This window comes from Elgaria multicarinata, chromosome 5 (assembly GCF_023053635.1).
Source record: "Elgaria multicarinata webbii isolate HBS135686 ecotype San Diego chromosome 5, rElgMul1.1.pri, whole genome shotgun sequence".
Classification (NCBI taxonomy): Eukaryota; Metazoa; Chordata; class Lepidosauria; order Squamata; family Anguidae; genus Elgaria; species Elgaria multicarinata.
Genome location: NC_086175.1, coordinates 126551233 through 126573983, shown reverse-complemented (window position 1 = coordinate 126573983; position 22751 = coordinate 126551233). Strand labels below are relative to the sequence as shown.

At 42.4% G+C, this 22751-nt stretch overlaps 1 protein-coding gene across 1 annotated transcript in view; it reads right to left on the bottom strand.

The window, feature by feature from the left end:
- SYTL2 (synaptotagmin like 2) overlaps positions 1-22751 on the bottom strand; it is a 102634-nt gene that overhangs the window by 32871 nt on the left and 47012 nt on the right. Inside the window, exons 3-7 of the mRNA XM_063127210.1 lie at positions 14295-14443; positions 11581-11713; positions 8925-9006; positions 6021-6123; positions 2388-3254 (exon numbers count right to left, since the gene is read on the bottom strand). Of these exons, the coding sequence (XP_062983280.1) occupies positions 2388-3254; positions 6021-6123; positions 8925-9006; positions 11581-11713; positions 14295-14443 (1334 nt within the window). The remainder of the gene's footprint in view (positions 1-2387; positions 3255-6020; positions 6124-8924; positions 9007-11580; positions 11714-14294; positions 14444-22751) is intronic.

Genomic DNA, 22751 nt, shown 5'->3' with positions numbered 1-22751 from the left:
GTCTGGAAAGCTTCAGTGATGCTGGAGAGAAAGTTCTCTGTCTCACATGTAACTTTTTCCTAGGCGAGTTCTTAAGCATGCACCAAACGTGAGAATCCAACAAAGACTTACATTAGTTGTAATACAGACTACCAAATCACATAAAGTAACCCATTAGGCACTTGATAAAACCTCCTGCTCTTTGACATCTGTGCAGTATTATTGTTATTATTATTATTATTATTGTTATTGTTGTTGTTGTTATTGTTGTTGTTGTTATTATTGTCTCTTTCTCACTCATGGTGGTTTTTCAAGACGTTAGAAGAAAAAGGGAGATGTGTACCCTGGTGCTAAGTAAGGTTTAAAATATTTAATAACGATTTCTTCAATAAAAAATGATATGTAAATTCAAATAAGACAGAATGACGCGTACACTAGCTCGATGTTTCGGGCCCTTAGGTCCTTCATCAGGAGCTGAATCGTCGTCAAAATTCGTTTATCCAAAAAATGTAGAATCTTTTTGGCGGTCTTTTACAGATTCAGGAATTTCCTGGCAATTAATTATGACTGCTTTCTGGATGTTGGTGTGGATGTATTTTGGTAGGCCCAGTTTCTGAAGGTTTTCTGTATAGTTTTTTTGATGTGATGCCAGTGACTGATGTGACTCATGGAATCTCCCCTCACCCCCCGCCCCCACAGGGCAAACTGTCATCTTGGCCCTGTGGGGAAGAAGAAAGAGCAAGGCGACAGGAGCAGGCGGAGGAAACATCAGGGCCTGCTCCAGTTGGACTCCCCTCCTTCGGGAGCAGGACAATCCCATCAGCCCTGTTGCCGGTCTACTTAATTTCTCTCTCTCTCTCTCTTTTCCCTATTCCCCCCTGAACTCCTTTTCCTTGTGTGTCATGTCTTTATTAGACTGTAAGCCTGAGGGCAGGGATTGTCTTTTTTGCTAACTGATTGTAAGCCGTTCCAAGAGCCTTTTTTTGGCTGAGGAGCAGGGTATAAATATGATAAATAAATAAACAAATAAATAATGGAATAATTGTGACCTTTTCCTGTTGCCATAGTTCTTTGACTTCCATGGCCAATATTACTATTATTATTTACATTTATATCCCGCCTTTTATCCTCCAAGGAATCCAAGGCAGTGTACATAATCCTTCTCTCTGTTTTACCTCAGAACAGCAACCCTGTCTGTGAATGACCAGCATTGGAGTTGTAATCATAGAATCATAGAATAGTAGAGTTGGAAGGGGCCTAGAAGACCATCCAGTCCAAACCCCTGCTCAATGCAGGAATCCACCTTAAAGCATCCCTGACAGATGGCTGTCCAGCTGCCTCTTGAAGGCCTCTAGGGTGGGAGAGCCCACAACCTCTTTAGGTCATTGGTTCCATTGTCATACTGCTCTAACAATCCAACACTTCTGAAGGGCACCAGGTTAAAGGCAGCTGCTCAAACTATTCACCTCAATCTGAAAGCTGCCCCAGCACTTCCCCCTTGGCAATTAAGTCTTAAAAAGCGAGAAAATATAAATTATATTTTTCAAGGAATTCCAACACTTTGGGATGAGAATGTTCATCTACTGGCGACATGTCAATCAAGTTTGAAACCCATGGAGTAATTAAGGGAGGGAGCAAAGTTTTAAAATACTTCCCCACTAATAAAACCTTCTAAGCTGACATTGTAATATAATGGTTTTATTCAGTGCAAGTTACTTTTAAAAACAAATATGACAATGGAAAAATGGAAGAAAATGCTTGAACATATTTTAGATAAATATGGAAATTCCTTAATTCGAAAGACTGCAAAAAGACAATACGTCAAACAGCTATTATAACAGTGAAGTTCAGATGTTTGGCTGTTTGGCCATTGAGCTTAAAACCTCTGTTTGAAGAAAGTTTCCAGGTCTGGGTTGAAGGCAAGCCATAGCTTGCCCAATACAGAAACAATGACAAAACATTGGTTTGTCCAAACCAGGAAATAACGGAGGAACTGGAGCAGGGGGGAATTTGGCTCTTCAAGTTGTTTGACCCTGAAAAATATTTCTAAAAAAACTAAAATAGCAAGAGTAGATCTCAAAGGCTTCCATAGGAAAGGTTACTTACCAATTCTAGGAAATGTAACATTTTTGCCCCAGTAAAGGTTTAATAACCCGCTTGTCCCAATTGTGATTTGATTCAAGTCATTTACAACACAACAATCAATGGAGTGCATCCTAAACAACAAAATAATCGGCAGCTACATGAGGTGGTGGTGGTGGGAAGTTAGAAAAGAAGCAAATGGTTAGCATCCACGTTAAGGCGGTAAAGCGATAGCATACTTCCAAACGGAAGATCGATAGACAGGATTACATGAAGCTGATAGCGTGACTAGCAGTTAACACAGCGGGCAACGCTATATTTCTTACCAGTAGTGTTTTTTGAGGAGACATCTGGCTTAGGGCTTAGCTGTTTCGTTTTGATCTGAGGCTGTGTCTCGTCAGCTTGCTCTTCTCTGGGAAAGATCTGGTTAGAAGAGTCTGTTCGGAGTATAGGTTCCACAGGAGGGCTTTTCACAGACTGTGAAGGCAGACCCGTGCAGCTAGTGCTGTAAGGACTTGGAGGTGCTTCTCCTTCTTGAACTGCTCCAGCATCTTCAGCATTTCCATTTAAAGCTGGAGAACAGGACCGAGGAGGCTTTACTGGAAGAGGCTGCCCACTCCGAAGTGCACCTATGCCACCCACTTGGTCTGCATTGATCTTAACGGAGTCAGAGTCTAACAAACTGAACTCCCCAGATTCTTTGCCCTCCTGCGACTCGCAGCTCTGTGGACGCTCTTTCCTACTTACGTTGGAGGAGAACCTGACTTGCTTTAGTCTTTCCAAAGAGTTTTGAGAAAATCCAATTCCTTCCAATTCCCCTGCAGGAGGGTTCTTCTCAGCAACACCTTCAAGGATGGTCGAGGCTGGTAGACCAGTTTTATTGGTTTGGTCCAAGCTTTGGTTGAGACGGAGCACTTCGGAATCTGTGGAACTCGAACTTGAGCTGCGTTTCAGGATGCCTCTGGGCGGCGTCCCTTGGCCATTAACTTGCTGGATCCTTCTAGACCCTTTGGGGAAGGAATCTTCGCTTTTCAAACTGACATCCGGGGTCTTGCGAACATTTCTCCTAGCTCTTGGTACAGGAGGTTTTCCTGCCTCGTTCAGTTCTACAGGTGCCTGCTCTGGCCCGCCTGCCCTTTTGTGGTGTGTTAAGCTTACCCTGGGTTGGCTTTCTACTGAAGGCGATTGAACGTCTGCAAGACAAGATGCACACACAAAGAAAAGGGTAAAAACATACTACAAATGAAGGCTTGTTAGTTGTGAAACAAAAGACCAAGCAGCTAAGCAAAAGCATTATTATGGGCCTTGGAGAAGAGACATGAGCTTATTTCTTAAGATAAAGATGCAATGTAACAAGACAGGAATGGTTTAAGTTTTAACTTAGGCCTGACCTATACATGTAGCAAAATGAGGATTACCACTTCATGCAGCAGGTGGGGTTGCAACTTGCATAAGAGGAACTCCTTGCAAATTAACACACACACATGTTAAGTATATGAAAAGAAATACTTGCTTAGTCATTAAAATTGTGTGTGTATGGCTATCTCAGGGTTAAACAGAGAAAGACTATCTGTGGGCAATTACCTTGAGATAGAGGCTGTTCTGGGAACCTTGCCAAGATTCTAAGTTAGCCTCATCACAGCTGTATGTAATGTAGATAAGAATTGTGTAGATGTGTATATAGTTTCTCACTTGTGTAAAATGGAACTGATCACTGCTCTCTGATCACTGCTCTATGATCACTGCTCTCTGTGTATGCCTCAGTGTGCTGATCTGAACTGATCTGAATTGAACTGAACTGAACAGGACTGCACAGAAGCCGGAAGTGAATAAACCAGCTCTGCTGTGTAAGACCTGCGTGATGTGTGTTTGTTTCTGAGCACAAACAGAGTTCCAGAGAGAAAAGTTCTGGCACAATAACCCAACAACACACACAGAGAGAGAGAGAGAGAGAGAGAGAGAGAGAGAGAGAGAGAGAGATCCCAAAAAACTAGCAGAGAGAAAGACTCTAGCCCAGTACTTGTTATATTAGTTTTCTACTTTCAGGGAGGAGTTTACGCAAGGGAGCATTAAAAAAAATGTGATTTCTCCAAGACTGTGTGTTCACCATTTTGACCACCATAGAACTCTTACCACCTCTTTCTGCTGCATGCTTAAACTAGGCCACAGATCAAGAAAGGGTCAAATTAAGGTAGGTTATCTGGTGCAGAGACAAACAGTTCATCATATAGAAGTAATATTCATGCTTTGGTTAATTAGTTGTTGTTTTTTGTAAAGCTTGCTCAGAAGGTGAGGACATTCACTTACACTATAATCAAGGCAACGCTACAGTAATACTTGGAGAGAGTATTTTAGGGTACAATCCTATGCAAGTTTAGAAAGAAAAAGTCCTACACCTTCCAGCATTCCCCAGGCAGGCATGTTTTTTGTAGGATTTTTTTCTGTCTAGACATGCATAGGACTGCACACTTAAATTGTTATTCTTAAGGATGGGCAGAGTCCTTGCCCCGAACACCCAACCAACCTGACTCAGAAATAATCCAGAGAAATGGGATTAATTTCCTGAGCATCCTCTGAATTACAAGAAATTCAACCTACACTGTGAATCAGGGCCTTAGTCTACACATCCCATCTCTTACCCAGAGGATATACTTTAAGACTTCTGACACAGAGGGAGAAGGTAGTTGTGGCTTGTGAGGATAGGCAAAGGACAGGAGCAGATGACAGGATTAGGGTGCTACCAGCTGGGCAGAAAAGGAAAGCATGGAAAAGCATGGGGCAGAATCAAAAGAGGCCTCTAGTGGTCAGGCAAAAGGATTTTCCATGCCCATCACACTAAGATAAGTTCCCAAATCCTTCCATGTGGCTCAGTTTGATATTCCAGTTTGAAATAAAGTTAGCTCAACTCAGCCATTATCACTAGTAGCATTGAAAGATAGCATCAATTCTCAGCAGCAGAGGGAGGGGTCAAAACTAGCTATCAATGTCTGTCTTGGATTATGACTTGGAATAATACAATTTTATTAATATTATCTCTTTTCTTGCTCATGGCAGGTTTTTTTAGACGGACAAGTCAGGTTTTGTCAAGTCATGCCGTCTTTTACTGATTCAGGAATTTCCTGACAATTGAGCATGTTTTAAGTATGACTGCTTTCCGGATGTTGGTGTGGATGTATTTTGGTAGTCCCAGTTTCTAAAGGTTTTTCATATAGTTTTTTGATGTGATGCCACTGACTGATGTAAGTAAAGGAATAATTATGACCTTTTTCCTGTTGCCATAGTACTTTAACTACCATGGCAAGTGGTGTATATTTTTCTTGCTTTTCCTCTTCTTCTTCTACAACATCTTTGTCATTTGGTATTGCTATGTTAATGAGGTACATGTGTTGTTGTTGTTTTTCTATAACTGTTATGTCTGGTTGGTTGCAGGGTATTGTCTTGTCCGTATGAATTGTTCTGTCCCAGAATATTTCATGATCTGCATTTTCCAAGATTTATTATTATTATTATTATTATTATTATTATTATTATTATTATTATTATTATTTAAATGAAAGAAAAATGCAAATCATGTATCACATAGACAGTCCACTCAATTCTTAAATTCTAGCCAATACAGCTAATACAACAGGCCCTCTGAATGAAATCTAGTTCTAATATTGAATGATCAAGATATTCAATAAACATTGTATAATGTTTATACAATGTATGCATATTATGTATGTTTGAATGTTTATTGCTATTTTGTATTGTTCGTTACTCATTAGCCACCTTGAATATGTCAATGGGAAGGATGGGTATCAATCAGAGAGGCAAAAATATAGTATGTTTCTCAGAAACTCCTTCAGAAAATTGAGTCATTAGTGCAGCATTAAAAATGCCAGTAAAAGGAGTTTTTTTTACACTTTTTCAAGTTTTTCAGTGAATCCACAAAAGCATTAGGGGAAAAAAATCTTCACCTTTCTCTGTTGCCTCTGATAAATCAATCATTCCATTTTCAGACCGCTCACTTTTTGCATTATCTTCTAGTGAAGTTGAGTCATTAAATGGATTTTTCCTTTGCTGAAACAAAAAATAATGTTCAGTTTAAATTTACAGATTTAGGAAAGAGCATGGGAAGGAAGAAAAATGGTCCACATAACAATGTAGAGATGCATCAATTATAGTAACGATACCAAAGTTAAACAAAAACAGTCAGATACACTTCCCACAGAATTGAATGGGACTTTTTTTCCCCTAGTAAAGGTTTTTAGGATTGTTACAACTGAGCAAGCGAAGCAGAAATGTTATCAGGGGTGAGGATGCTGTATTTAACAGTGGAACAACAATTACCTTCATAGAAAGCAGAAGAAAGCAGATTGATAATGCAAGGATATTTTAATGGGACAGCTGTAGCCTGCTGTATTATGTCAGAGGGCGATCATATAGGAGATCTTGTCATATAGAAGCAAATTAAAAAACACAGCAGTAAACGTTAAACCGCAGTTGGACAAACACTTCAAAAGGAAGGCTAATGCTTTATTGTTTTGGGTGAGGGGACTGTTATTCATTCTATAAAAACAAGCAATGCCATTTGTAAAGGTGGAGTAAGGATTCATCCGGCCATCATCTCTGGCGTTTTCAACTTTGCAAAGCCATGTTACATCTAAAAAAACACACAAGAGTCCTGAAAGTTCTGAAATGAAGAAAGTACAAGCAATGCAACCAGATCCAGATGTTTCACAGAGGCAATTGGGCATGCACAAAAGCTCAGCAAAGCATGGGCATTCTAGAAAGATAAACGTCATCATCAACCCATCGCTGCATTGTCTGCATACCAGAGAAGGCTTCAATAAATACCGAATTGGGTGGACACATATCCAATCTGTCCCGTCTAACCTGAATTTCCAGACTACAGTCCATAGCTGTTATTCAGGCTTGACCGTGCCTGTAGTCCCATTTTCAGTTCAAAACAAGAGTTCTTTGCTAACTTCTGTATACAAAGTAAGGTGTGTTTTTTAAGCAGTAAAACCATGACAAGAAAACCATTGCATGTTTACTGATCCTGTAAGATGATGGTAGCTTTCCTTGTTTTTGTTGGACAAACCTCTTGCTCTACACAACAGCTATAACCATGAAACTGGGGGTATTCATTTGGGGTGTTGAGGAAGAGCCTACGAAAACTGCTGGAAAACTCTATTGTTGGAAACCATATTCTGCTTTGGTTTCAACAGTGTTCTTGCTAAAACTTTTATATCTGAATACAGGGCATTTTTTTGTCTTTTGCGTGATGCAGGATATTTGTTCCAGCTTTCCTTCAGCCCCATGCAGAAACATTCAGTGCCCATTTGAGGCCTTTTTGCAGTGCTTAGTTTGACAGCAAAGAGCTGATTCACACTTGTATACTCAAGATTCACACTGACTGTGGATCAAGCGATGATGTGTGTGGGTGAATAAAACATCATGATTAATCACCACAGCTGGAACTCTCCAAATATTTAGTTTATTTATTTATTTTATTGCATTTGTATACTGCCCCATAGCTGAAACTCTCTGGGCAGTTCACATAAGATAAAAACACTTAAAAATATACAAAAACTAATAACCACAAAAACATGCGAAAATGCACATACATTTAAAACCACTATAACAACTTTACAAATGAGCCGAAAAGCAGACCAATAAATGATGAGCCAATAAAACACATAAATCTAGGTCCTCCATATTCAGAAACTATTTTGAATTGTTAAAGGTTGAATGAACACCCAATAATAATAATATCCAATACCAACTCAAAAACATGAAGTTCTTCAAGTGCAGACCATTCTCACATTTGATCGTGAGTCAGTAATCAAATGTTGTACATGCATGTTTGAACCGGGCCAAACTCAGCCCACGCTGTACTAGTAAGACTTCAGGGCCAGGTATTTGAGTGCTCAGGTGTTAAAAGACCTAAACAGAGACAAAAGCCAGGTGGATCTAGGTCTCTCTGGGCAGAACTGCACATCATCTCAGCAAACATGTGTTCCTAAATCCTTATTTGCTAAGATAATGCAAATGTGAAGATGGAGGAGGCAGGTGGGTGTGCTTCACTCTTCCTGCTCACACCAGTTCTGCAAGTCCGCCTCGCAAATGTGCCCCAAAGCTGGTTTTTCCATCAGTCAGGCCTGCTTCTAATTTTGTCTGAAAAGGAAAATGCAGGCTTGGAGGACCCCAGGACTTGATGAGCATGTGACTGCAAGTAACTCAGAGATAATAGGCTCAGTTCAGACAACACATTTCTCTATGGTGGTTTTAGAACTCCACGGTGGAGTTTTTACATCACCGTTGAGAAATGTGTGGTCTGGCGGGAAAACTCCACCCCACTGTAGAGATTTTTTGGAAAACACTCCACGCAGAACATCCACGTTTTGCAGAAGAGAGTTCCTGCTCAACTGTTGTGTTGCATGTTGTGTGACATACTCTGTGGAGTTTCCCGTTGCATTGAGTTGACTTTTCTCACTGGTTACAGAGTTCTCTGGTAAGAGCGGCAAAATGAGGAAGTGCCGCTCTAGGACAGCCGCCAGGATTGTTTTTTCACAGCAATGGCTGATGGGATACAATTGGGAGGACCGGGGGAGGAGAGAGGGAGGAGGAACTGTCAATCAAATATCACATTGACTTTTACTCAACTCCATGGTAGCCCGCAGTCACACAACAGTGGAGATAGAACATGTTGTGTGGGGATTACCTCCTAAAACTCAACAGTTGAGTGGAGTTTTCACACTGCGTTGACTAATGCGTTGTCTGAACTGAGCCATGGTGATAACAGATGATATCCCTTCCTTTTCTGCAAATGTTAAAACGGGCAATTGATTTTCACAGGCCATCATCAATGAACCCACCTTAGATGGCGAGGCAGATGGCTTCCTCGAATCGTCCTTGGGCTTCTCTAATGTGTTAGAGGCCGCACTGAGCACTTTAAGACTGTAAAAGGGAAAAAAAACAAGAAATAATATCCCTAACCATAGCCTATTACCTAGGTCCTGTCTATATCACACACCTAAACTGACTTAAATATTAAGAACATAAGAAGAGCCCTGCTGGATCAGACCAAGGGTTCTAGTCCAGCACTCTGTTCACACAGCGCCCAACCCACAAGCAGGACATGGTGCAACAGTACCCACCCGCCCAATTCCCCAGCAACTGGTGTTTATAGGCTTACTGCCTCTGATACTGGAGGTAGCACATAGCCATTGATAGCCTTCTCGACCAGGAATTGAATTACCCCCATTTTTTTATGGATTGTTTTTATCTTGTTTAAATTGTTTTAACTTTGTATGCCGTCTAGGGTATTTTGTATATAAGCGGGATATAAATTGAATAAATAAAAATAATAATGAATGTATTTCTGTTGTTGCATTTTATTGAGTTTTAAATGCTATTTTTATTGTATCTTATGACATTGTGACATTTAAAATTATTTTAAGCCATCCTGGGTAGTGCATAGGCACAAGAAAGGTGGGACAGAAATCTCTATATAAATAAAATGAGAAGCCATTTGAGCATTGATTGGGTTTGCAAAGGAGGGAATGTGTATGCAGCTCAGGTGTGGTCCTGAATCATGGCTTACTCTTAGGCAATGCACGCACACGCACACACACACGGGGCAGCACCAGTGACCGGGAAAAGGTAGAAATCCAAGGGGGGATAATTGACACTTGTTGCATTCATATGTTTTGAGCAAACAGCTTTTAATCAGGGAGTCCTACAGTAGCCTGGTTCAGACAACACGCTAAACCATGCTGCTTAACCACAAAATGGTTAAGGGAATGCATGCATTCCCTTAACCATTTTGTGGTTAAGCAGCATGGTTTAGCGTGTTGTCTGAACCAGGCCACTGTAGCTTCTTAGCTAAGTTGTACCTACAGAACTAAACAACTTTCTTTTCCTGCATTCAGCATGTGATCTCTGTGGCTGGAAATTCAGCATGTGATTTCAGCATGTGACCACGTATCAGCATGTGATCTCTGTGGCTGGAAATGCAGTCTAGCAACTGCATCCCGTTCTAGGTAAGCAGCAGGACTGTTGGAAGACGAAACCGGACACCTTTCATCCAGTCTTTCATGATCTCCAGGCTTGACCACCATAATGTTTTCTACTACGGACCGTCTCTGAGATGTCTTTTAGGGTGTTATAGGATCCCTATGGATGGGAAGCAGGCCTGGTTGCAGAGCTGCATCCAGCAGCCCAATCACATGTGGGGGAGGACCCAGCTTCAATCATAACAACTCTAGCCATTCAGCAGGAGGCAGGTACCAAGGAAGTGAGAGCCGCAGAATAGATAGCCCCTCAAAAAAAATTCAATTGCATTGATTTCCATCTCCAACTTTGTGTTTTGCAACCATGACTTAAAGTAGACCTTTCTCTCCACACCTACAAAAAGGTAGCTAAACACTAGTTTAAAGAATAACACAGTTCATGAAAAAGGAGAACCCTTCCCTCACTTTAAACAAGGGCGCTTCTCATTTATGTATCCTTGACGGCAGTGTACATCTAAGGCACATTCATTTCCAACCTATAATATTTATAGGCGTGGATGGGAAACATTTGCCCTTCAAAAGAAATCCAGTTTGATGTGTCAACATACCATATATTAAGTTACCATTAGGTGACATATTTATGGCCATAAAAGAACAGTACAAGTAATTTTAACAGATCACCAACAATTTGCATCTACAAGAAAACAATTAAAGGAGCTTTTATATGTTTAATCGTTAAACTTCAATGCATAATGCTGGTACTCATAATTAGGTAAAATGCAGCACTGATACAACACTGTTTCTGACCATGCTGCTCTGTGATATTCCCCCAAATAGGTTCAGTAATATTATGGAGGGTAGCAAAGAGGCATCTGCAGCACATAGGCCTAATCTACACCAAGCAGGATATTACACTAGGAAAGTGGTATATAAAAGGCAGGAACCACACTAGTGCTTTATAGTGGTACTGAAGTGCACTGACGACTGTTGGGGCCATTTGACACTTCTACACCAAGTAGGATATAACACTATGAAGGCGGTATATAAAAGGCAGGAGCCACACCAAGCAGGTTAGCGCAGAATGAAAGTGGCACATGGTCTGTGTCGATGGGCCCCAACCACTTCGATACCGCTATAAAGCAGTAGCGTGGCTCCTGCCTTTTATATACCGCTTTCATGCCGCTTTCATGGTGCAATATCCTGCTTGGTGTAGACTAGGCCATAGACTCAGGCCCTTGTCTCCCTTCTTAAGAATAGGAAGCAGATTTTTCCCAATTCAGTCTGACTTACACCAAAATCCTGCAAAGCCAGTTTGAACAGATCCTGTGACAGGACCCCACCCTGCAAAAATGTACACCTGTCCTGCTTGTAACAATCGTGTTCTGAAACTAACCCACACCAACCTTGAATTATTACATCTTCCTCCAGCCTCATTCTCTCTTGGTAAGCTTAGCTGTTTTTTCCAATCAATACATTTATACGAAACAAAATAATTAGCAAGTTTCTTTGGATCGCTAACCTCTGACTAGATTTTGATTCTCCTTCCGTCTCTTTTATGGCACCCAACAGTTCTGGTGGCGTGGAGACTTCTTTATTGACATTGCTCACCCAACTGCTCTTTGTTTTGTCTGACTTCCTTTGGCTCTTCTCTGCTGAAAGATAACACATACAGACACGAAAGAAGGAAAAGGTTATTTTGCATTTTGGCTGTGCATGCTTAAAACTAAAGCTGAAAACCACCATAATTAAGTTCGAAGACACTGTCATGCCCTGCATAGAGATGGAGTCAGGAGATGAGGAGGAGGTGGCAGAGGCTGGACCTAGTACCGAGAAGCCCAGCTCAGGTAGTGAGGAGGCTGGACTGGCAGAGACTGTGGCAGAGCCTCAGGGAGAAGAGCCAAGGCCAGTTGGGACCTCTGCTAGCTCTGAGGGCCTGATGCCAGCAAAGACTACGGAGGAGCCGCAGAGGTCTGAGGAGGAGGCGGAGAAGCCTGGTTTCAGCCAGTTGCGGGCGGAGAAGGCAACCAGACGCCGGTCTCGCCGCCTCCACCAGAAACACCAGGCAATTAGGGATCAGCTGAGAGGCCATGACTCAGCACTCTGACTAAGGATAAAAGCGCAGCTGTGAGCCCTGCAAAGTGGTCAGAGATTATCTGAGCATTCTGGCGGAAGCCTTTGCTCTTGTGATCTCGTGCCTTGTTCCTGAACGCCTGGATTCTGATTCCTGTCTTGATTCCCGGACCCCGTGACCACGTCTGCCTACTCTGGATTCCTGCTTCGACCTTGGACCGGTTTGTGACTATGTCTTGCCTGTTGTTGCCCCTGACTCTGGACTGTGTTACTGGTTTGTCGCTGACTGTTGGCTGTGTTTGAACTTGGACTGCATTATCGAATCTCCTCTTTGCCACGCTCCCTTGACTTTGGACTGGACATTGACTACTCTACAAGCCTGCTCCTTGAACTGTTCCTGTTCCTTGACTTTTGCTGTCAAACCCCCGTTTTCCCCTCCTTTCCCTTTACTGTTTAGCTTCTGTAAATAAACACCTTCGTTACCTAGCTACCGGCTGGTCTTATCTTTCTTTGTCAAGCCATTTGGCGGCTTTCCCGGACAGACACAAAGTCTGGTTCGGACAACACACTAGTCAACGGTAGGTTAATAGTCAACTCCATGGTTGATTATAGAGGGGGTACTCCACACAACATGATTATAATAAACTGTGGTGTGGATTAAGGCCAGCATCGAGTCGACTATTAGTCAATAGTGTGTTTGATTGACATATCCCGTGCCCTCTCTTCTCCACTTAGTCCTTCCTCTGGTATCCCATCAGCCATTGTGAGTTCTGTCAGCTAGACAAAAGTGGCAGCTGCTGCTTTGGTCACTCTCTGTAGTCACTGAAAATAACCGTGAGTGATGAAATAGTTAACAGTGCCCGACACACGACACGCTAACCAACGGTTGTTCAAATAGTCAACTCCGCACAGTCGGTTACTTGCATTAGTTATTTTAGCCGAATAACTAACCATGGTGTGAAAAAGTCCTGACAGACGACACAGTAACTCATCATTGACTATTTAACCCACCATTGGTTATCATGTCGTCCGAACCCAATCAAGATCGAAACTCTTAACAAGATCTTCTTAACTATGTTTCGGTACTACCATCAGCATATCATAGATCCCAGATCTTTAAAAGGCATTTATGCAATTTAATGACATCTGTTGTTAATTTTTTAACAGTTGCACTGTTTTTAAACATGTAAAATTCTTTACAAGCTTTGGACATAATCTACTGGAACCAATCTTATTGCAATCAGTGGGATTCATGAAAGAGCAGAGACATCCCGTATTAATTTCAGTGGAGCTTGGACACTAAGAACTATTGATACATTTTTCCTTTTATCTTTTTAGTCTCATGGTAACTCTGTGAAGAAGGCCACCCTCCAATTTGCACATGTCAGCCCAAAGATTCCAGTGGTGTCGTTTAGCAAGTGCAGAATAGACATTTTTCCCCCTTCAACTGCTCTTCAGACAACTTATATTTCAAGAGCACCTATCTCATTATTATGGCCTAAATACAACACAGATTTAAACATCCTTAAGCCCACCAACTCTGTTTTGGGCATCCAACCATCGTGTGACCAGAAATCCACATGCGCAATGGGACTTCCCTGTATTCCCCTCCCCACTGCTCTGTGAAGACACATGTTCCATGTCGTGGAACATAGAGAGCTCTTTCAGATGGGGGGAAATTGCGTTTTCTTACACTCGCTCTTGCTTCTGCTTCTCTTCCACAATGGGAACGAGAAGAATCACACGGGGGAGAAAGGGGATGTATCATGGCCCATACAGTGTAGTGGGACAGTGCCCTCTAGTGGGTGTTTTATAACAAAACTTCTGCATACAGCAGAAAATAGCGACAAATGTCGCTATAGCTCAGAACAGTCACGTTTTTTGAGGATTATTTTACCGTGAAAAAGTGGTGGAAGGAACAGGAGACATGCAGGAGGAACATGGCATCGTCAAAATTACCTGTGAAAATCCATGAGTGACCAGTCGTGAGCATGCAATAAAACACCCATCTGAAGAAGCTCTTAATCCATTGACAACTTAAGTGTTGTTGTTTTTCGGGGTGGGAGAGAACAACCACATAGTATATTCTGTCTACACAAAGCATTTTTTTTTTTGCCTCAAAAGCCCTATTATTATTATTTTAAAAAAGTTAACACTGCATACCTATTGTCAAGGGCTTCCTCCTGATTGATGCCCGGATGATGTCTGCTCCATGTATTTTCTCTCTGTGCCTCTTGGACTTGGCTTCATAAAACCACTGCCCGCTCATGTTCTTTACCTGGCTGTCATCTTTCACCTTTTCAGGTAAATGCCTGGAAAAAAGTGATTTAAAAGATTATTATATTTTCTAGCAGCAAAGTAAGTTGAATTATATTGCAAATATCAGACCCTATAAGGAAAACACACACACAATTCTTTTTTCTTACATGTTTTCTTTAGGGCAGCTTGAACTACCCCGATATGTGAAACTCTTTTAAAGAAAAACTAGGAAGGAAAAGATGTCAGTCGCAGGCAAACTGGGTGTTTGCATGTCCCTCTGGGACAGCCTTCCCCAACCCACTACCCTCCAAATATTTTGGACTATTTATTTATTTATTTATTTATTTATTTATTACATTTCTATACCGCCCAATAGCCGGAGCTCTCTGGGCGGTTCACAAAAATTAAAAACATTCAAAGTATAAAACAACAGTATAAAACCATAATATAAAATACAATATAAAAGCTCACAACTTCCATTGGCACCAGCCACCATCGTCAATGGTCATGGATGACGGAAGTTATAGTCCAAAACATCTCGAGGGCAAGAGCAGACTGCCAAAAAAGTCTCATTATTTAAAGATCTAAGGTTTATTAAAAGATGCCAAAATAGAGAGTAGCTATACTTTGGTACTTCATAGATGATGGAGGGGACACTATTCACACTGGCTGAGCACACCACCAGACCCATTACAGATTGCTGAAAGCTGTCCTCCACTTCCTTACTTTCCCTTGCTAGTCTGTGATGCACTGACTTAGTTCAGGAGATCAAACAGCCCACCGTGGTTTGTTTAACCCCAACTACGATGTTGACACAACCCTGCACTAACAATCTACTTATGTCCAAGCAGTGGTGCAGCTAGAGCTGGACCATGGGGCCAGTGGGCCCCAAATGTATACCCAGAGTGCAGCAGAAGATGAGGGCAGCAGAATCATAGAATAGCAGAGTTGGAAGGGGCCTACAAGGCCATCGAGTCCAACCCCCTGCTCAATGCAGGAATCCACCCTAAAGCTTCCCTGACAGATGGTTGTCCAGCTGCCTCTTGAAGGCCTCTAGTGTGGGAGAGCCCACAACCTCCCTAGGTAGCTGATTCCACCGTCGCACTGCTCTAACAGTCAGGAAGTTTTTCCTGATGTCCAGCCGGAATCTGGCTTCCTTTAACTTGAGCCCGTTATTCCGTGTCCTGCACTCTGGGTCTTGCTCTGAGAAGCAAGACTCCGTTTTAGTCCTGTGGTCATGATGGCGCTGTGCGTTGAGTTCAAAGCCAAAACTGCACATGGTCAGAGTATTTCTTCTTCTTTATACCAGGGTTGGCAAACAGTTTTGTTGTCAGGAACGTAGAAGCAGTTACAAAGCATAGGGTGACAGTGGGGCAGGGGGAGATAATTGCTAGCTGTGTAGCTCATAACTGAAGTAATACACATTGGCATCTAAAGAGGACCCCCTAAGTACAACTACGTCTAGGGTCTAAAATTAATTATCTCTGCCACTGCTTCCAAGACCTGAAGATCAAAGCACAGAGCCCTGTGAACTGCCCTTGTATTTTGCCAGCACTGTCCCTGGTATGGTTGCCAACTTACCAGTAAAAGATACCTAGGAGCAGTTTTTGTTTTGTTTTGTTTTTACATTGCAGCACGTTGCCATAAAATAAAGACTAGAAGAAAGGCCAGTTGTCCCCATATCCCACTCCTTTGCATTTAACGGTACACCTTGGATTACTGGAACCCCGTCTATCAGAGCTGGTGCATTTGAGACACGCCAAAAAATTCTGGAGTCCTCCTCAAAAACCCTCTCTGGGATCTCCTGCCCCCACCCGATTAACAGAATTTTGATTTTAAGTATTGTCAACCCTACACCTGGGGCAGACAGAAGGAAGAGGCTCAGGACCCTGGTTTCTCTAGATCAGAGTATGTTGCTATGACAAATTGAGAATTGATTTTAATAGAAAAGGCACTGACTCAGGTCCTTGTGAATCTCAATAGTCTGATTCACTTCCTTTAGCTCCAGATTCTTCTAGCTGACTGACAGAAGGTGTGGTGCAGGTAGTCAGATCAAACCTGAGTCACTTCAGTCCAAACTACATGCAAACATTAGAGTGGATCTTTGCATTAAAATGCAGGGCTATTTTTATTTTTACGTGCAAACAATAGAGGAAGGGTCAGATAAATTATCTGGATTGCAACTGGCGTGGAGGAAGGATTTAATCCATTCCTCCTCCGCTGTGGTCCTGCAGATAGAAGCTGGTGTTTGCTTTGGTGCAAAAGCTCCCATTGTTAACAAAACCAGCCCAATTAAGGCCGAGCATACTCAGTCATGCTTAATGACTTTTGGAGATGGAGAGACCAAAAAAAACCAGGTGAATGGAATGAATAACTGGGAAAGGGCTTGGCTGGCTGGCTCCCTGAACAGCAGCACTCCACAGGACATTTTGTTGCAGGTCCTACATATTTATTTATTTATTTATTTATTTATTTATTTATTACATTTTTATACCGCCCAATAGCCGAAGCTCTCTGGGCGGTTCACAAAAATTAAAACCGTAATAAAACAACCAACAGGTTAAAAGCACAATTACAAAATACAATATAAAAAGCACAACCGGGATAAAACCACGCAGCAAAATTGATATAAGATTAAAATACAGAGTTAGAACTGTAAAATTTAAATTTAAACTAAAATTTATTTATTTATTTATTTATTACATTTTTATACCGCCCAATAGCCGAAGCTCTCTGGGCGGTTCACAAAAATTAAAACCATAATAAAAAACCAAGAGGTAAAAAGCACAACCAGGATAAAACCACGCAGCAAAATTGATATAAGATTAAAATACAGAGTTAAAACAGTAAAATTTAAATTTAAGTTAAAATTAAGTGTTAAAATACTGAGTGAATAAAAAGGTCTTCAGCTGGCAACGGAAGGAGTACAGTGTAGGCGCCAGGCGGACCTCTCTGGGGAGCTCATTCCACAACCGGGGTGCCACAGAGAAGAAAGCCCTCCTCCTAGTAGCCACCTGCCTCACTTCCTTTGGCAGGGGCTCACGGAGAAGGGCCCCTGTAGATGATCTTAAGGTCCGGGCAGGTACATATGGGAGGAGGCGTTCCTTCAAATAACCTGGACTCAAACCGTTTAGGGCTTTGAATGTCAATACCAGCACTTTGAATCGGGCCCAGACCTGGACTGGCAGCCAATGAAGTTGTAAAAAGACTGGCGTAATGTGATCTCGCCAGCCAGTCCCTGTTAGTAAACGGGCTGCCTTGTTTTGTACCAGCTGAAGCTTCCGGACCGTTTTCAAAGGCAGCCCCACGTATAACGCATTGCAGTAATCCAAACGAGAGGTTATCAGAGCATGGATAACTGTAGCTAGGCTATCTCTAGGCTACCATATTAACATATTGCTACTGTTGTTGAGCCATTTAAAAGCAAACCATGTTAATCCCATTGAGTAAGAAAGAGGACAAGTGAGATGCAGCATTTGCTGAATCAATTCAACCTCAGGACACAGAGGTCTGCGGTAAGATTTCACGTTCGGAGATTATCAGCATGTATAGGCTTTTATTTTATTTATTTAACATTATTTTTAGGCCGCCTTTAAGGGTAAAGCCCTCTCAAAGTTGTTTAAAGTGACTAGAATAACAAATCAGAGAAGGTGCATGCTACGTCATGAAGTTAACATGAATGTGTTTAGTGATCTTCTGAAAAGAAAAGAAAAAGGGAGCAGAAAAAAATTAGAAGCAAGTTCAAGAGCGATCTCACCCAGCTGAGACTTGAGTGCCAATTATGCCCCTGGAGAATGCAGATTTTTAAAATTTATTTGGTCTTGCCTTAGTTACAATAGTTTGCATTATTGTAATGTGCTCTACATATAGCTGCATTTGAAGAGTACTTGGAAATTGCAACTAGTTCAGAATGCAGAGGCCAGGCTGTTAAATCCCAGTGGTTTAATTGTTTCTAGCAGCTACCCTTGTTAGTAACAATGGATACTTACTATGCACTGGACAAAGACTGGTAATAATACTTGCCTTACATTACAGCGGCTTCACGCTACTACATAACCTCATTAGCTCTTACTGAATGATAAGATTTGCAATTCTACATGTGCATCTGGCAGTTTCAATGTTTTAATAAGGTTTTATTATGTTTTCATATATTTTGGTCTTTATTTGAATTGTTGTACACCATTATGGCCCCATTCAGAAGACACCTTAAACCACGGCTTTAACCACGGTGGTTAAGCCAGAAAGCTTTATTTAACATGGTTAAAGCCATGGTTTAAGGTGTCTTCTGAACACAGCCCGACTTTCTGGCTTAACCACCATGGTTAAAGGCATGGCAGCCTTCCTCAACCTGGGGCGCTCCAGATGTGTTGGACTGCATCTCCCAGAATGCCCCAGCCAGCGGAGCTGGCTGGGGCATTCTGGGAGTTGTAGTCCAACACATCTGGAGCGCCCCAGGTTGAGGAAGGCTGGTTTAAGGTGTCTTCTGAATGGGGCTACTGGTAGCATTTGTGGAAGCACAGTATATAAATAATGATAGCGATAAAGTAAAATGCCTCAGTGACATCCAGGCTGGTCCATTGCAATGCTCTTGACATAGGGCTGCCTTTAAAGACATTTCAGAAACTGCAAGCGATGCAAAACGCAACCGTCATGCTCAATCATAAGAGCTAAACTGATTTTGTATCAACTTTACTGGTTGTCTATTAGTTTCCAAGTCTAATTAAACGGGATGGCATTGATCTTTTAGGGCCTTAACGTCCTGGGATATTACCTAAAAGACTGGTGGAAGCAATCAGTCATTGAACACACGCACACTCCTTTCTGTAGTCTGAAGTGATTCAGTCGAGGAAACATTTTGCAAGCTCATTTGCTACTTGTGCGAACTAACCCTGAAAGGGTTTATACTTAGGAGGTGCAGATTTTGTGAATTGTTTGCACAGTAATTTATACCAGATAACAGCCCTTTAAACAAATCGATGGCTGAACTGATGTAATACTCCAAAAGTAAATATTGATTTTGAATGCATGCCACACCCTACCACATAGGCACACCACCACTTGCATTCTTGGAGGAGGAACTTGTAAAATGATTTAATACAGCACCATGTACATTGATGGTGCTATATAAATAAATAAATAAATAAATAAATCATCATCATCATCATCATCATCATCATCATCATCATCTTACAATATCGACAGCCGAGAGTGCCTACTATCAGCTTCGGCTGATACACCAGCTGTGCCCCTTCCTAGAGTTGGAAGACCTAAAAATGGTAGTGCACACACGGGTAACTTTGAGGCTCGACTTCTGCAATGCGCTCTACATAGGGCTACCTTTGTGCCTAGTCTGGAAACTTCAACTAGTTCAAAATATGGCAGCCAGGTTGGTCACTGGTACACCTAGGGGTGACCATATTACACCAACTTTAAAATCACTTCACTGGCTGCCAATTAGTTTCAGGGGAAGTGTTGGTTATTACCTTTAAAGCCCAACATGGTTTGGGTCCAGGTTACCTGCGGGATCGCCTTCTCCTGTACAATCCGCCCCACACACTCAGGTCCTTTGGGAAGGGTTTACTCCAGTCAGCCACAACTAGGCTGGCAGCTGTTACCCAGAGGATCTTTTCTTCTGCCACCCCCAGACTGTGGAATAGCCTGCCGGAGGAGATTCATCAGCTTAAAGCTCTCTCTGAGTTTAAGAAAGCCGTAAAGACTAGTCTCTTCCGACAGGCCTACCCAGATGAATTTTAAACCCAAGAATTTTAAGATGCTGTGATAGTTATTTTAATATTGTATTGGTTTTAAATGCTCTTTTAACTAATGTTAGGTATTATATTGTATTTGGTGTTGTTCCCCGCCTCGATCCTCTATGAGTGCGTGTCTTTTTAATAGCTAATTGTATGCTCAGACTTTTTGTATGTATTTTTTATTGGAATGGTCTATTTACTGCAATAAATTGTATTATTATCTTGTGCTTTGCAACTGCCTGGATCATATATCAAAGGATGTCTTCTATTCCCCACCACCACCACTCTGACTGTCATGTTCCCCAGCCCTCATGCCTTCCAGTGTGCAGAGGATTCTAGTGTGGACAATGCATAAGACAATCCTTGGCAGCAGGAAAGCCAGTGTCTTATTCAGAGCAGTCCCAGCCAGAGAACACAGCCCTGGTAGAACCTCCATATCTCCAGCCTTGCAGAAGACTCAGGCTACAAAATCAGGCAACAGCTCTCTATCAATGTAGTTGAGGCAACCACACTACATGCTTTGCCAGCCTACATAAGGCTTGAGTTGGCTTTAGCTCGCTGCTGAGACAACATCTTCCTATTTTCCTAGTACAGAAGTAGGCAACTTTTAGCCCTCCAAATGTTTTGGCCTACAACACCCTTCAACCCTAACTAGCATAGCCAATATGAGGGATGATGGGAATTGTGGGCCAAAACATCTGGAGGGTCACAAGCTGCCCACAGTTTTCCTAGTAGAAGTGTATATTTATTTATCTATTTTGTATGTTTGATTCTATCTGTTCGCTGCCCTGAAATCCTTGTGATATAGGGCGGGATATAAATAAATAAATAAATAAATAAATAAATAAATAAATTACATTTCTATACCGCCCAATAGCCAGAGCTCTCTGGGGGGTTCACAAAAATAAATAAAAGAAGAGAGTTCCAGCCAGCAAAACCTACCTGAAGCTATCCAAGGTCTTGCTTTCTCCCTGCCTCAAGCCTTCCTGCTTGATCTTGCTCCTAGCTTCCCAAGCAAGCCTCAAGAGACCGCAGAACAATCCCACCACTATGCAAAAGAGTTTTAGTGCTTCCGAGGGCAAGCCCTGTTTCTGGAAGGAGGCAGGTTGTTGGAACTCACATAATGGAACTCTACTGACCTGCCTCCTTCCAGAAACAGGGCTTGCCCTCGGAAGCACTAAAACTCTTTTGCATAGTGGTGGGATTCCACCATCAGCAGAAGGGAACTGGCAGGGCGGAAAGGAATCAATGGGGGTATAAACACCCTGTTGGATTATGCCTCATGATTGCAAGGGTATCAAGGATAGGGGTGTGTGTGTATATATGTGAGGGGCGAGAGAGAGAATGAACACACTGACTGGGTTCAGACGATAACCAATAGTGGTTTAAATAGTTGACGGTTGGTTATTTAATCCATCATGGGTTATCATGATGTGTGGAGAGAGTTTTTTATCCAATGGTTGGTTATTTGCTCGAAATAACCAATGCAAATCATCAATGCTGTGCAGAGCTGGCTATTTGAACCACCATTGGTTATCGTGTTGTGTGGTGAGTACTGTTGGTTATTTCCTTGGCCACCATTGGTTATTTCATCAGCCACAGAGTCGCAAGGCAGGAACGTTCAAAGTGGTGGCTACCGCTCTAGTCCAGCCAGCAGGATAGATTTTCAACAGCAATGGCTGATGGGATACTAGCGGGAGGACTGAGAGGGTGGGGGATGAGTGAGTTAACTCGGGCTAGGAGTCAACTTAGGAAGGAAGGAAAGGAACCTCTCGTGCAAGCACTGAGTCATTGCTGACTCTTGGAGGGACGCCAGCTTTCACTGACGTTTTCTTGGCAGGCCTTATAGCGGGGTGGTTTGCCGTTGCCTTCCCCGGCCATTCTTACCTTTCCCCCAGCTAACTGGGTACTCATTTTACCGACCTCGAGAGGATGGAAGGCTGAGTCGACTCAAAGCCGGCTGCCTGAAACCAGCTTCTGCTGGGATCGAACTCAGGCCGTGGGGAGAGTTTCGGCTGCAGAAACTGCTGCTTTACCGCTCTGCGCCACACGAGGCTTCTAGGCGTCAACTCAACACTGATCCTAATCCACACCATGGCTGATTATTAACACGTTGTGGCGGGAGTATCCCCTAGATAAATAACTGTCGAGTTGATTTTTACCCCGCCGTTGACTATCGTGTCGTCTGAGACAAGAAGATAGAAAGCGGGTTCTGCAGATGTGAACTACACATCTTGGTAGCAGTCCTGTAAACTGAAATGCAGATCTACTCCAATCGCATAGAAAGAAGGACTGAGGGACTGATTTTAAAAAAGCAAGAGAGATATGCAGAGGCAAGGCAGTGGATAGCCTGTGCCTAGAAGCAATTTTCCTTCCCAACCGGGCTCCAGGACCAGAAGAGATCTCACCATCAGAGAAGATCGCTCTGAGAGAGGAGGCTGAGGGAAAGACAGTGGTGGATACAAAGAGCGCTCAGCACTGCTCACCTGTTTGCAGTTTTCATTCATTGTTGGATTATTCCCACCCCCGTCCTTGCCTCATTGGGGCAGATCCAGGTTTAACTTGCATAGATCTACCAGTGTCACGTATAATTTGGACCTATTTCACCAGG